Source organism: Alosa sapidissima, chromosome 8 (assembly GCF_018492685.1).
Source record: "Alosa sapidissima isolate fAloSap1 chromosome 8, fAloSap1.pri, whole genome shotgun sequence".
NCBI lineage: Eukaryota > Metazoa > Chordata > Actinopteri > Clupeiformes > Clupeidae > Alosa > Alosa sapidissima.
Window position 1 is genome coordinate 8,285,292 of NC_055964.1, and position 12,433 is coordinate 8,297,724.

At 43.0% G+C, this 12,433-nt stretch overlaps 1 protein-coding gene across 8 annotated transcripts; it reads right to left on the reverse strand.

Annotated features, from left to right (window-relative positions):
* Window positions 1-1,413: 1,413 nt before the first annotated feature.
* Window positions 1,414-5,022, reverse strand: LOC121715839. 8 transcript variants are annotated; one of them, XM_042101836.1, is made up of 6 exons: window positions 4,925-5,022; window positions 3,389-4,819; window positions 2,977-3,266; window positions 2,225-2,879; window positions 1,837-2,123; window positions 1,414-1,755 (listed from the first exon to the last, which is right to left on the reverse strand). In XM_042101836.1, the coding sequence occupies exon 2, from the start codon at window positions 4,779-4,781 to the stop codon at window positions 3,432-3,434; it is 1,350 nt and encodes a 449-aa protein (XP_041957770.1). In that variant the 5' UTR covers window positions 4,782-4,819; window positions 4,925-5,022; the 3' UTR covers window positions 1,414-1,755; window positions 1,837-2,123; window positions 2,225-2,879; window positions 2,977-3,266; window positions 3,389-3,431. The 8 variants fall into 8 exon arrangements, with proteins under 8 accessions (XP_041957770.1, XP_041957776.1, XP_041957773.1 ...); XM_042101842.1 differs by having other exon boundaries at window positions 2,225-2,472; window positions 2,758-3,266; XM_042101839.1 differs by having other exon boundaries at window positions 2,225-2,472; window positions 2,642-3,266.
* Between the last annotated feature and the right edge of the window lie 7,411 nt (window positions 5,023-12,433).

The window sequence follows — 12,433 nt, forward strand, 5'->3', positions numbered from 1 at the left end:
TTCTTAAAAGATTGAGCTTGGTCTGGCGAAAGCCAGACTAACCATGGACCTAATAGTTGCAAAATGCAAGGGAACATGAATCAGCCTATATTTGCACAAACAATAACGGACAGCAGCTCTTCAACTTGGCCGTTAAAATGTGTATCTAGAGACGCATTTCATGAAGGCCCTTTTGGACATGTCAGTTATTTGCACCACTGGGTAAAACTGCATTTTGTTTTAGACTACTGGTATTTAATTTGTGCATTGACAATTAAGTTGAATAACATATGAACTAGATGACTAAACTCTTGCATATGTAGAAGAATAAACATTCACAAAAATCCATGACATGACCTCTCTTCTTGATAGCTGTTGAAAACTGCATGGATCTGACAGGGATTGTTTTGTTAAATAACAAAAACAATCCCTAATACATTAATACATTAAATACATTATGCTGCTACCGTCTGCTTTTCCCAAATACAATGTAGCCTACAGGTGTACCTTTCATCAGTCCAGTTGCTATGGATGGACTGTGATGAACTGCCCTACTTGTGATTGTTTAGAGATTTTAAAGGTTTTATAACAATGCTACACATTTTTTGGCAAGTGCTACAAATCTATTCACCTTTGCAGCGCCAGTAGGCTACTTTGTGTGCGGCCCGCAAACACGCATTCCAAACCAGCATACACAAAAGTTTCAAGAGTGGGGGATGGAGTAGAAGATGGAGACAAATTCATTAATTAATGATTTATTTTCGCGGCATGGATGTACAGGACTGTGCGGCGGTCATATTGTGTACCGCTATGCGGTACATCTAGTTACTAAAGTAATGGCCAATTAATAAAAAAGGTAGCAATCTAAATTTATCCAAATTCGTTTGAAGCCAAGATATAGCCAGATACTGTAGCATAATATATAGTTTGCATCTGTGCCCAATATTATGACACAGTTCATTGTGTGATCTGAAATATTATTATTATTATTATTATTATTAACAATAATAATAGCACTAAATAAATACATCGTTTTTATACTTCTTCTGAGTTATGAGTTTTGAAAAGTTGCCGTGTTGCATAATATTGTCATGTTGTTTGGCTTTGATATTTTAATATGACTGGAGACAGCTGGGGCTGTCACAGTAATCATTGTTCACTTAAATGGTGCCTTGTAAGACTATCATTGGTAAAAAGCTTCTAAATCAGTATTACGGCATGAAAAATGTTGTGAAGGGTGCCATTTGGTTTTATTCAATGTCAATGTGTTCATCAGAAACTGTTCACTGTGATGTAACTTTGTTTACAATTTATAGACATTTTGTGTGAAAATACCTTGAAATAAAATCTGAAAATGCCAGTAGGTTTTCAATCGAGTAAAGTGGAAAGCTCATCGATTTTAAAGGATATGTTTCAACACTGCAAAGACCCTTCTCGAACAAAACTTTAAAATGTTTATTTTATTGCAGAATGAGTGAAAGAGGGAGATCAATAAAGGCAGGGTAAAACAGGGAGGAAGGCCGTGAAAAGCTTCATGATGGGTGACAGTTTACAGCAATAAGATCTGAGAGTCATGCTTGAGTCAAAAATTGGGTTGAAGTTTGAGTAAAAAATATAGCTGTGTCAACTTCGCATATACCATCTCAAATCCTGTCTGAAAGAGATCTCTTCTTAAGTTCTTCCTTATTTAGATCCTTATCTTTGAGACTATTCTCATGTGTGTCCAGTTGATGTTGATTGAATGGGGAGTGTAAACAGACAGATGGAAGCTATAGGCTGTAAAAGAGAAACACATACAGGTGTTACACTGTGTTCAGGCAAGTATTAGTGGTCCAGCACACACTTTCTGGATCGTACCTGTCTTAATCCAACTCCCCACTGACACACAATTCCATTCCTTTTCACCTGCTGGACTTTTAGCCAGGGGGTGGGTTCTCAGTCCTCACTTACAGAGACCTGTTATGTATGATTGATGTGTTCGGTCCTGATGTGGTGTAAGTAATAGGCAAAAAGTTCCAGCTCTTCTGATTCCATGCTGGAATCCTTCTTCTCTATGCCCTGATATTTTGTGGTGTTGGGTGTGCCTGTGTGTCCAGTTGATGGTAAGTTCATGGGGACTGGGAGTAGACAGATAGGTCCCTCAACTGTAAAATAGAAGCAGAGAATATAAATCATTATACCATGTGTTGTGGCAGCAATGCATCTTAAATGGACACTTACTCGGTTCACTAACTACTGTACCTACCTGTCCAAACCCAAGTCCCCACTGACACACATTTCCTTCTGTTGTTATCCTGGAGGGGTGGTGGGCACATAGGTACCATAGGTGTGGCTTCTGGGAAAGCCAAAATGTGCCACCTCTTTTTTCCCTGATACGCAGGGTGGGTCCTTCAGGGAAAAAAGCTGGTGAACTGTGAGTAGCACAAAGCTTGCCTGTGTGTCCAGTTGATGTTGAGTAACTGGGGACTGGAAGTAGACAAATAGACCCCTCAGCTGTAGAAGAGAAGTAGAGAGAACATAAAAACGTTATACTGTGTGTTAGTGGCAGTAAGACATGTTAAATGGACTCTTACTCAGTTAACTACCTGCCTGTGTGTGCAGTTGTTGAATAAACTCAAATAACTACCACTACCTGTCTAAACCCAAATCCCCACTGACACACATTTCCTTTCCTGTCATCCTTTAGGGGTAGAGTGCTCTCTTAGTGTGCAGTAATAGATGATCAGGAGCATAGATGATGTGGCTTGTGATGTTGATGCAACCCCTAAAATGTGCCACCTCTTGTCTTCGTATGCAGGGTCCTTCAAATCATTGCGCTGGTCAAAGTAGCGACCAAGTTTGCCTGTGTGTCCAGTTGATGTTGAGTAGTTGGGGACCGGAAGTAGAGATGGACCCCTCGACTGTGAAAGAGAAGCAGATTCCTAAAAGCAGTCTACTGTGTTTCTGACACTAAGCATTGATTTGTAGTGATATGGGTGTTTGTTGAGTAGGCCTTACCTGTCTACATCCAAATCCCCGCCGACACACAGCTCCATTTCTATCATCCTCTGGCCAAACCTAGAGGACCAGTGTGCTCCTAGAATGCACAGATTCATGCCTTGTTGTATCGATGGAGTTTGTGGCCTCTGATGTTGATATGGTGGAAAATCAAATGCCATCCCTTCTGTTATGCTTGGATCCTTCTAATTGTTGTGCTGATATTAGTAGCATCATGTGTACCCGTGTGTCCAACTGATGGTGAGTGAATTGGGGACTGGAAGTTGACAAATGGATCCTCCTCTGACTGACTGGAAGAACAGGATGAAGCATGATTAGTTTGTGGTGCTTAGGCTTATTGTGTGGTTATTCCCTACCCTTAAATGAACTGAATGAACAATATTTGGATCTTGCCGGGCTTTTGAACCCTTACCTGTCTGAGTCCAAGTCCCCGCAGACACACAGCGCCGCGGCGCTCATCCAAGGACCACTCTGTGAGTGGACATGGGCTTGCGGGTTCTGAGACGGAAGGTGCGGGCCATCGGCAAGGCGAGCGTGAGGCGTCTCCGGCGCCTGTGCGGCGGTCTGCACGTGCGTCTGCGTTCTCTGGCGTCGCTTTGCAAAGTCTCCAGTGGAACTGCGTGCTCGGCGATGACACGGTGCACGTCCTGCTCATACCCAGGGTCCCTTTGGGTCCTAGAGGAAGCGGCTACGTTACTCCCGCGGCCGTGGAGGCTGACGGATGCTTGCTGCTGCTTCTGCTGCTGCTGCTGCGTCTCTCTCAAGGCGGACAGGATCATGCGTGGCGGCTCGTGATCGCAGGCTGTGCTGTGAGGCACGCTGGTTGCCTGCTGGAGCTCCCTCATCTGCTGTTGATCACTGATGTTACAGACCATAGATGCATTCTGGCTCAGTGGAGGGAGTGTGGTGGATTGGTCAACAGTGCTACTGAGGCGTCTGGGCTCCATTTGTGGCCTCCTGGGTAGAAGACGTGGCCTCGGGGCCAGTGGAGATCGCTCGAATGGAGGAAGTCGTGGTGCCGTCCGTGGCCTGGTCCTTTCCTGGTACTCACTCCAATTGGTGCTAATGCTGTCACCAGCAGCGAAGCAAACGCATTCATTTGTGTCTGCTGACACATACGTATAAGCCGGAGAGTCACGATTGTGCCTTGCTCGGCGTCTTCCTGGGCGCCTCCCGATGTCGCTAGGTGCTGCCGGGGACTGTGGTGGAACTGGTTCCAGGCGAACAACTCGGGACGGCTCTTCTGCATGGACCGCCTCACCCTGCATTGTTATGTTGCGGCGCCTGCTTGCTCTTGGCTGCGTGGGTCTGCTGGGCTCCCTGGGCCTCGTGTCTGCAGGAGGCAGTGGTCTGAGTAGCCTCGGGCCTGCACAGCCCGTCAGGTCCAATCCGCTCCCAGAGGGGCCGGCCTGCATCATGTGTGCGGACTGACCAGCTGCCGTGATGCTCCTAGGGTCTCCTCCAGGTGCCCGGCCCATCGGCCCAACTGCTGCTCGCAGTTCCCTCTGAGTCACCCCGTTCCTGGCCAGAGGCAACCTTCCATGAGGCGCGGTGGACTTTGTCACCTGAAGCCTTGGGTGGAGCGTGGCTGCGGTGGAGGTCAGCGAGACTGTTCCGTGAAGTGTCGGGAAGCGGGTGGGCTCGTGTGGCGTGAGCGTCACACGACTATCTGCCACAGGGAAGATATCCCGTTGGGTTACAAGCGGGAAATGTAACCTTGGCTCCGACTCACGAAGCCAATCCTCACGGCGCCTGGAGGAATGGTCTTCAGGTGGCTCCTTTCCTGGGTTTCCTATGTCTTTCATGGTTATACCATTGAGACGGAAGCCCAGTGTAACTGTCTCTGGTAAAATAAAGAAATGAAAAGATACATGTAATTAGACTATCTATTAGAATTTTAACAAATCTAATTGTTAATTTAGTTTTTAGAGAGTTGTCTGAAACTTACATCAACTGAAATCGTATATTAGTCAAAATGAAATATTATGAAAACTGTATTTTCTCTTGACTGATTGAATCTCTCGTCTGGGACTGGGGCAATACTGTAAAATCAGCTGAATTTATACAAATTCTGACGATGACGTCAAAGAAATGCATTGTGGCCATTATGACATAGCTCGTCATAAACGGTTTGCGCCTGCATGGAAATGAACGTCACAATTCAATCACTGTTCTGAAGTCTCCTGCAGCTCTGATTGAACGAAATTACTGTCGTAGAAGGCTATGTTATGTACACCGTCTCTTCACTGATCTCGCCTGTTATTCCATCCACAAGACAGCAGAACAAAACCTTTTTATCTGTCAGGAACAGTAGTCATTCAGCTCCGTGATATGTAGCCTAATTAACGAGATTCCCCCCATATACCGACATAGAAAGAAAAAAGACGATAGGTATAGGCTACTATAGGAAACCAACAAACACCACCATCTGAAATGTAATCAAATGTAAATAACGCACAAATTATTAGCCTAGTGATGGTTCCAGAGAGAGTAGCCTAAACACTGAGGGGTTTGTCCTGGTGGTTTTGCGTTTTTCGTAAGTGGCGTGCGCTATCAAAAGCTTCTATTTACTGCATCATGCGGAGCGGTAGGCATGTCAACAATATCGCAAAAGCTACCGGTACAATTATCATAAAACTTGTTGGAAAGGTGTACAGGCTAAGGAAACCCCATTCATTTTTGGAGCCGATCAGAGGCTCTTTGAAGCATTTTCCATTGTAGCCTATTTCTTGCAATGATAGCGAAAGTGAAACTAGTGCCCTTTTAGTTCAAATGATGAATTTGTTCATACATGTGTCATTCATTTATTTTGTCATTCATTTATTCTTACACCATAAGACACTTTTTGCATCTGTGCCTATGTTTGTCAAGCCCCCCCAATGTTGACATCATGACTACGTCCTTGCTAGGCCTGATATAAAGGCTAATGATGATGATGCTACATTAGATTGGCTATACAATTCATTATTTACTAAAGGAATGGCCAATTAATAAAAAAGGTAGCAATCTAAATTTATCCAAATTCGTTTGAAGCCAAGATAAAGCCAGATAGCATAAGATATAGTTTGCATCTGTGCCCAATATTATGACAGCTCATTGTGTGATCTGAAATATTATGTAAAAATATAATATATTTTTCGCCGCCCCTCTCTTCAGTTAAGATGTTCAGAACTGCACCAAATTTTATGTGTATGATTAACCTGACATTCTCTGGGGGTATGCAAAGTTTTGTAGAATTTCATTCATGGGGGGCTCTAAAAAAAATAAGTTATGTGTACATTTAGTGACTGTACACTCATTCGCCTGTAGATGGTGGTGCACACATATACACACGCACACACACACACAGGCACACACATATTATCGGTATCGGCAATTAGAACAGCCGATACATAATTACAAATTCAGCAGGATTAAAGGAAAACCAAATATTCATCATCAATTGGCTGCATTTCCAGTATTGGCGTTAGGTAGTCGTTTGTCCACCAGATGACGCATCGTTGCAGTGAGTCGTAATTTTGTTGGAAGTTAATCTAATGTGGGTTGGAAAGACAAGGACAACACTGTAGTTTACAGCAGAGAACGTCTAATAAGGGTAGGATGATTTCCACATGAAATGTAATTCCCATTTCTTCTTGAAGCCGAAATAAATCTGAGAATGTTTATCGGACATGCTTGGTTTTTACTGCAGGTAGGCTACGTTAATCTTGTGCCTAGGAGGTAAGTAAAATAATGTACCGTTAGCATTGGTTGAGTGATGGAGGCCAATTTGATTATGTATTTGTAGAAAACCATAAATGCGGTTATAGGCTACCAAGCAAATTGATAACAGCAATAATTCTATCTTACGACTGTCATCCCATTCTCTTATGACAATAACCTAGGCTACTAGCAGGAGCTAAGTGAGTTAGCCACAACACGTTCGCTAACGTGATGGTTTTCTAATGGAAAATATATAGGCTACCTGAAAGATAACCTGTCTATGATGCATCCTAAACTCCGGGCTGGGACATTTCTGCTCAAAGTCTCAAAAAGCATCTGAGTCAATGTTCATTCCCAAACACCCACTAGGCTACTTCAATCCTCTATTTTCAAAGGTGATTCAAGTAAGGAAGAGCATGGCTCAAAGTTAAGTAACTAGGACTGAAACATAAATTCGTCAAAGTGAATAATTTGCAATGTAGATTTATTAACGCACCCGTGATGATCTACATCTCCATTTAAACCAAATGTTTTAGAGCGCAAAAGCGAGCTACAAAAATCATTCTTTGCGATGGATGATTTAGTACCAACGTTACACCGGTCTGATAGTTTTGCCTATGGCTAGCCTGAGACGCTTTTTGTTTGTTCGAAGTGCGTGTTTAGGGTGTGAGAGGGGAGTCGATGTGCTTTGATTCCAGCTTGGTAGTTGTAGTCTATGCAATTAAAAAGCACATGTGTGTGAAGTATCCAAACAATGATAACACTTTCTTTATTATGGCTGCTTTAGCCACAGACCTTCAGCTACTGTACAGTGGGTCCCATTTAGAAGTGTCCACTTCATTCGCGCTTTCCGTGATTCACGCAGCTGCGTGAAATGTATTACTACTGATATGCAAAATTATTAACTTTTCGCCAAGAGGTGGCAGCTTAAGTCCGCTTGATACTGTTGGTTCCCAAAGGAGATTTTATTTGGGTCGCCAGCATAGCCTAGTGACAATATATGTTGTGTAATAGGCCTAGCATAGGGCCTACATTATATAGCTTATAGTTTAACGGTCACGGTTTTGTCATAACTCCCTCTATGCATTTTTGCATTTAGAATAGCTCTAAAACCGGGGGGCAAAGGTTGCAGAGGGGGCGCCAGTGCATGGATATCTCAATCGCAAAATTAAACCGGGACAATATAGGCTATTTCTATCGGGCGCCTACCATGGACTAGGCTGGGTGAACCCAGCCTGATCTGCCGGCAGTTTCTTTTTCGATTTCTTAAAAGATTGACCTTGGTCTGGCGAAAGCCAGACTAACCATGGACCTAATAGTTGCAAAATGCAAGGGAACATGAATCAGACTATATTTGCACAAACAATAACGGACAGCAGCTCTTCAACTTGGCCGTTAAAATGTGTATCTAGAGACGCATTTCATGAAGGCCCTTTTGGACATGTCAGTTATTTGCACCACTGGGTAAAACTGCATTTTGTTTTAGACTACTGGTATTTAATTTGTGCATTGACAATTAAGTTGAATAACATATGAACTAGATGACTAAACTCTTGCATATGTAGAAGAATAAACATTCACAAAAATCCATGACATGACCTCTCTTCTTGATAGCTGTTGAAAACTGCATGGATCTGACAGGGATTGTTTTGTTAAATAACAAAAACAATACCTAATACATTAATACATTAAATACATTATGCTGCTACCATCTGCTTTTCCCAAATACAATGTAGCCTACAGGTGTACCTTTCATCAGTCCAGTTGCAATGGATGGACTGTGATGAACTGCCCTACTTGTGATTGTTTAGAGATTTTAAAAGTTTTATAACAATGCTACAAATTTTTTGGCAAGTGCTACAAATCTATTCACCTTTGCAGCGCCAGTAGGCTACTTTGTGTGCGGCCCGCAAACACACATGCCAAACAAGCATACACAAAAGTTTCAAGAGTGGGGGATGGAGTAGAAGATGGAGACAAATTGAATAATGTGATTTATTTTCGCGGAATGGATGTACAGGACTGAGCGGCGGTCATATTTTGTATCGCTATGCGGTACATCTAGTTATGATGAATATTTGGTTTTCCTTTAATCCTACTGAATTTGAAATTATGTATAGGCCATTCTAATTGCCGATACTGATGGTATGTGCGTGCCTGTGTGTGTGTGTGCGTGTGTATATGTGTGCACCACCATCTACAATGAGTGTACAGGCACTAAATGTACACATAACTTAATTGTTTTAGACCCCCCCATGGATGAAATTCTACAAAACTTGGCATACCCCCAGAGAATGTCAGGTTAATCATACACATAAAATTTGGTGCAGTTCTGAACATCTTAATTGAAGAGAGGGGCGATTAAAGCAGAATGATATTGCATTTTCATTTTTTACCGGGGGGGGGTGCAAATCACATATGAGTGATTATGGGCTAGGTTGATGTGGGCCCTTGAGACCAATATACCATAAAAAATTCTTCATCCTCGGTGCCACGGTTCAGGTAGTTATTTAGGAAAAACTGCATTTTTGGGGTTTCGGGGGGCCCAGCGCAGGGAGGGAGTGGCCCCCGGGGACCAAACTAAATTTTTCCTTAAAAGTCTAGTGGGGCTACATACCCACCAAATTTCACGTGCCCCGGTGTTTTGGTGTCCCGGGTATCGTTGACCAAAAATTCAGGAAGTAGATGACGGGGAAAGAAAAAAAACTTTGACAATCACTATATGACCGCTTCGCTAGCTTCGCTAGCGGCGGTCATAATTAATATCTAGCCGCTGCATTTGTTGCCTCCACTGTTTAAATTACAGGTGTACATATTTATTGCTAATCCAATGTGTGTGTGTGTGTGTGTGTGTGTGTGTGTAAACGGTGTAAATTAAATAGACAAGGGTAGTCTTTGGACAAACGAGGCCGCTTAATTAATAAATGCTGATCCAGATGCAAATGAAGCTGTCCCTGGACAACACTCTGAGGCCTCTGAGCGCGTGTGGATTTGTCACTGTCACTGGGAGACAACCGGGGTGGGCGGGTGGGGGGGGATGGACCCCCAGTGCCCTGACAGTCTCGGGAGCCCTTCCTCACCCCTTGTAATTGATTGAGCTGGCATCGCAGGGGGAATGGCCATGGCGGAGCATGGTGGTAATTAGCGGTCGAGGCTGATGAAGAGCTCATCGGTGTGAGACATTACAACTCTGCCAGGCACTTAGCCTTTTGGCCCCGTCCTGTGCTTATGACAAGAGATGCCTTAATACGGGCCTGCGCCAACTTTATATGGCTAATGGGACCACACAGTGGAAATGGGAGGGAGGGGTAGAAGTGTGGATGTCAGCCAAGTCAATTTGGTCCGGGCTTTCTTCATCTACTAATACGGAGCCTGCTCCTTCACTGTTATAGATTGCCCTGCTGTGGTACTTGTGAGAGTCACGTGTACAGTACAGTGACTTTTACACACACACACACTCAAGGACACAAAAATGGGTAGCCTCAAAACTTCCTACAACCTCAACTCAAAGCACACTGCATGCATTATTTCTGGTGCTCTGCTCCCCACCATAGTCATTTTTCATATTCTAACGTGGCTAAGATGTTTATGATGTACTGTGGCGTGGAGTGTGTGAACTGGCAGCATCAGTATCTGTGAGCTGAGCTCATATGGGATAATTGCATCTCTCCTCCTTCCTTCTGGTCTTCTGGTGGGAGTAGGAGGGCCTTCTGTCTCAGCCACCCCAGAGAGGCTAAAGCACATTGTTGATATATGTGACTGGTGCTGAGGCACTGGATTTTGCACCAGCGACTTATCATCCACTATCCCATAACAAACACCCCGCCCACACACTCAGAGACAAAATGACGCGCCTACACACACACATATGCTGACACACACACACACACACACACACACACAAATACACACACAAATTATCTTGTAGAAAAGCCTAAACAGTAAGCACTAAGAGAGGCTTGAAGTATGCACAAACACACAAATTGTCTATATCACACAAATATACAAAAAGCATACGGACCCACACACACTGAAATGCATATTTACACACACACACACACACACACACAGTTTATGTTTATATATAAGTATATATTTTGGGCCTTTTGCCTTTATTCAGATAGGACAGTGAAAAGTGACAGGAAGAGAGATGAAGAAAGATGAGGTGTCGGGAAATGAACACAGGTCAGATCTGACTGCGGGTCAGGACCCAAATGTGATATGGACACTGCAGCCACTTGCACCACATCTCCCCTTATTATCTTTTTTTTTTTAAACGTACAAATATACACAAAGTCCACTAAACAGCGATTGATTTCTCTCTCTGTTTATTCTATTTACATTCACTCCAAGTGCTGCACGTGAGTAGAAAGTGGTGTCCCTTTATCATGGCTTTGTTTGCCGTCACCACCCAACAGTCAAACATTCATCATTTCCATATTGCTCTTTCCCCTCCCTCTTTTCTTTCCTCTCTCTCTCTCTCTCTCTCTCTCTCTCTCTCTCTCTCTCTATCTTCCGATCTCTATCTCACTCCACCCCCTTACACCATCAGCCTATTTTCTTTCCAGCCTGCAATGTCAGAGCTCACCTAACTCTTCCTTTCTCGTTCATTTGAATTTGCTTTGTCATCACTGCCGTCCCTTTCTGGGCTGCTCCACCTTTTGATTGTTTGTTCATTATTGCCTCTTTTTTTTTAAAGTAAGCTTGCAAATCTGCATCTAATTCATGAAGCGACAACCAATCCATAATACATGAGTTGTCATTAATCTCTTTTACATGGTTTACTTCTGATCTATTGAGATGAAAGAAACCAATTTTCAAGACAGCTGATAAGAATGATCAAATCATTTACCGTTTTAGTTATAGCAAAAATGATCTCTTGCATCCTTTATCATTATTTTTTCCTGACCAAATTTGATACATGGACCAAATTTGGAGTCACACAAGATTTCTAGTGACAAGACAAAAACACCTTGAATGTATGTTTATGGTTGAAATATACAAGAAACATAGTCAGTGCCATAATCAGTGAGCACATGTAGTCTAATCTCAAATGACTGATTAAAGAAATGATATTATACATTTTGTCTGCATGAATTTTGACATCAAAAAGTTTGACTGAAGTTTAACAAAAATGTTAATCACAAAAAAGTTTGCATACACAGCACTTAGTCTTTTATATTTATTCATCACAACATCACGCAGCCCATAAATCTTTACTAAATTATAAACTGCACTTGGCTACTGCGTAAGACTTAAATGACTGACTCATATCTAGACATCTTAATGTGGAAAAAATATTGTTGGGTTGATCTGATAATCAGAAAGTGGTCTCTCTCAGCTTAAATCACCTGCTGGACATTAGGGAAACAATATTTATAGATTTGAGGATCCGGTTGCCTCGTGTTTGGAGTGAGAGCAGGATTCAGTGGTTTGGCTGTTGACTAACACAAAGCCAAGTGAGAGAAAGCATTCGGGAAGGGGTTGATGAAGGTCACAGCTGTTGATGAAGGTCATTGCCCTGGCGACACCATAACTCATCTGTGAGAATCCCAATCCCACTTCACATGATGACAGAATGGTGCCTAGAGCCCATACGAGTGCTGTGGGTAGAGACGTAGCGCTGCACGCCTGTACACATAATCAACCACAGTTCTTTTTAATCCACCCACACATGTGTGCATTCTGTCATTCCCATCTACATCCTGTCAATCAAATATTGGATATCTGGATATCCCGGATAACAGGATATCAT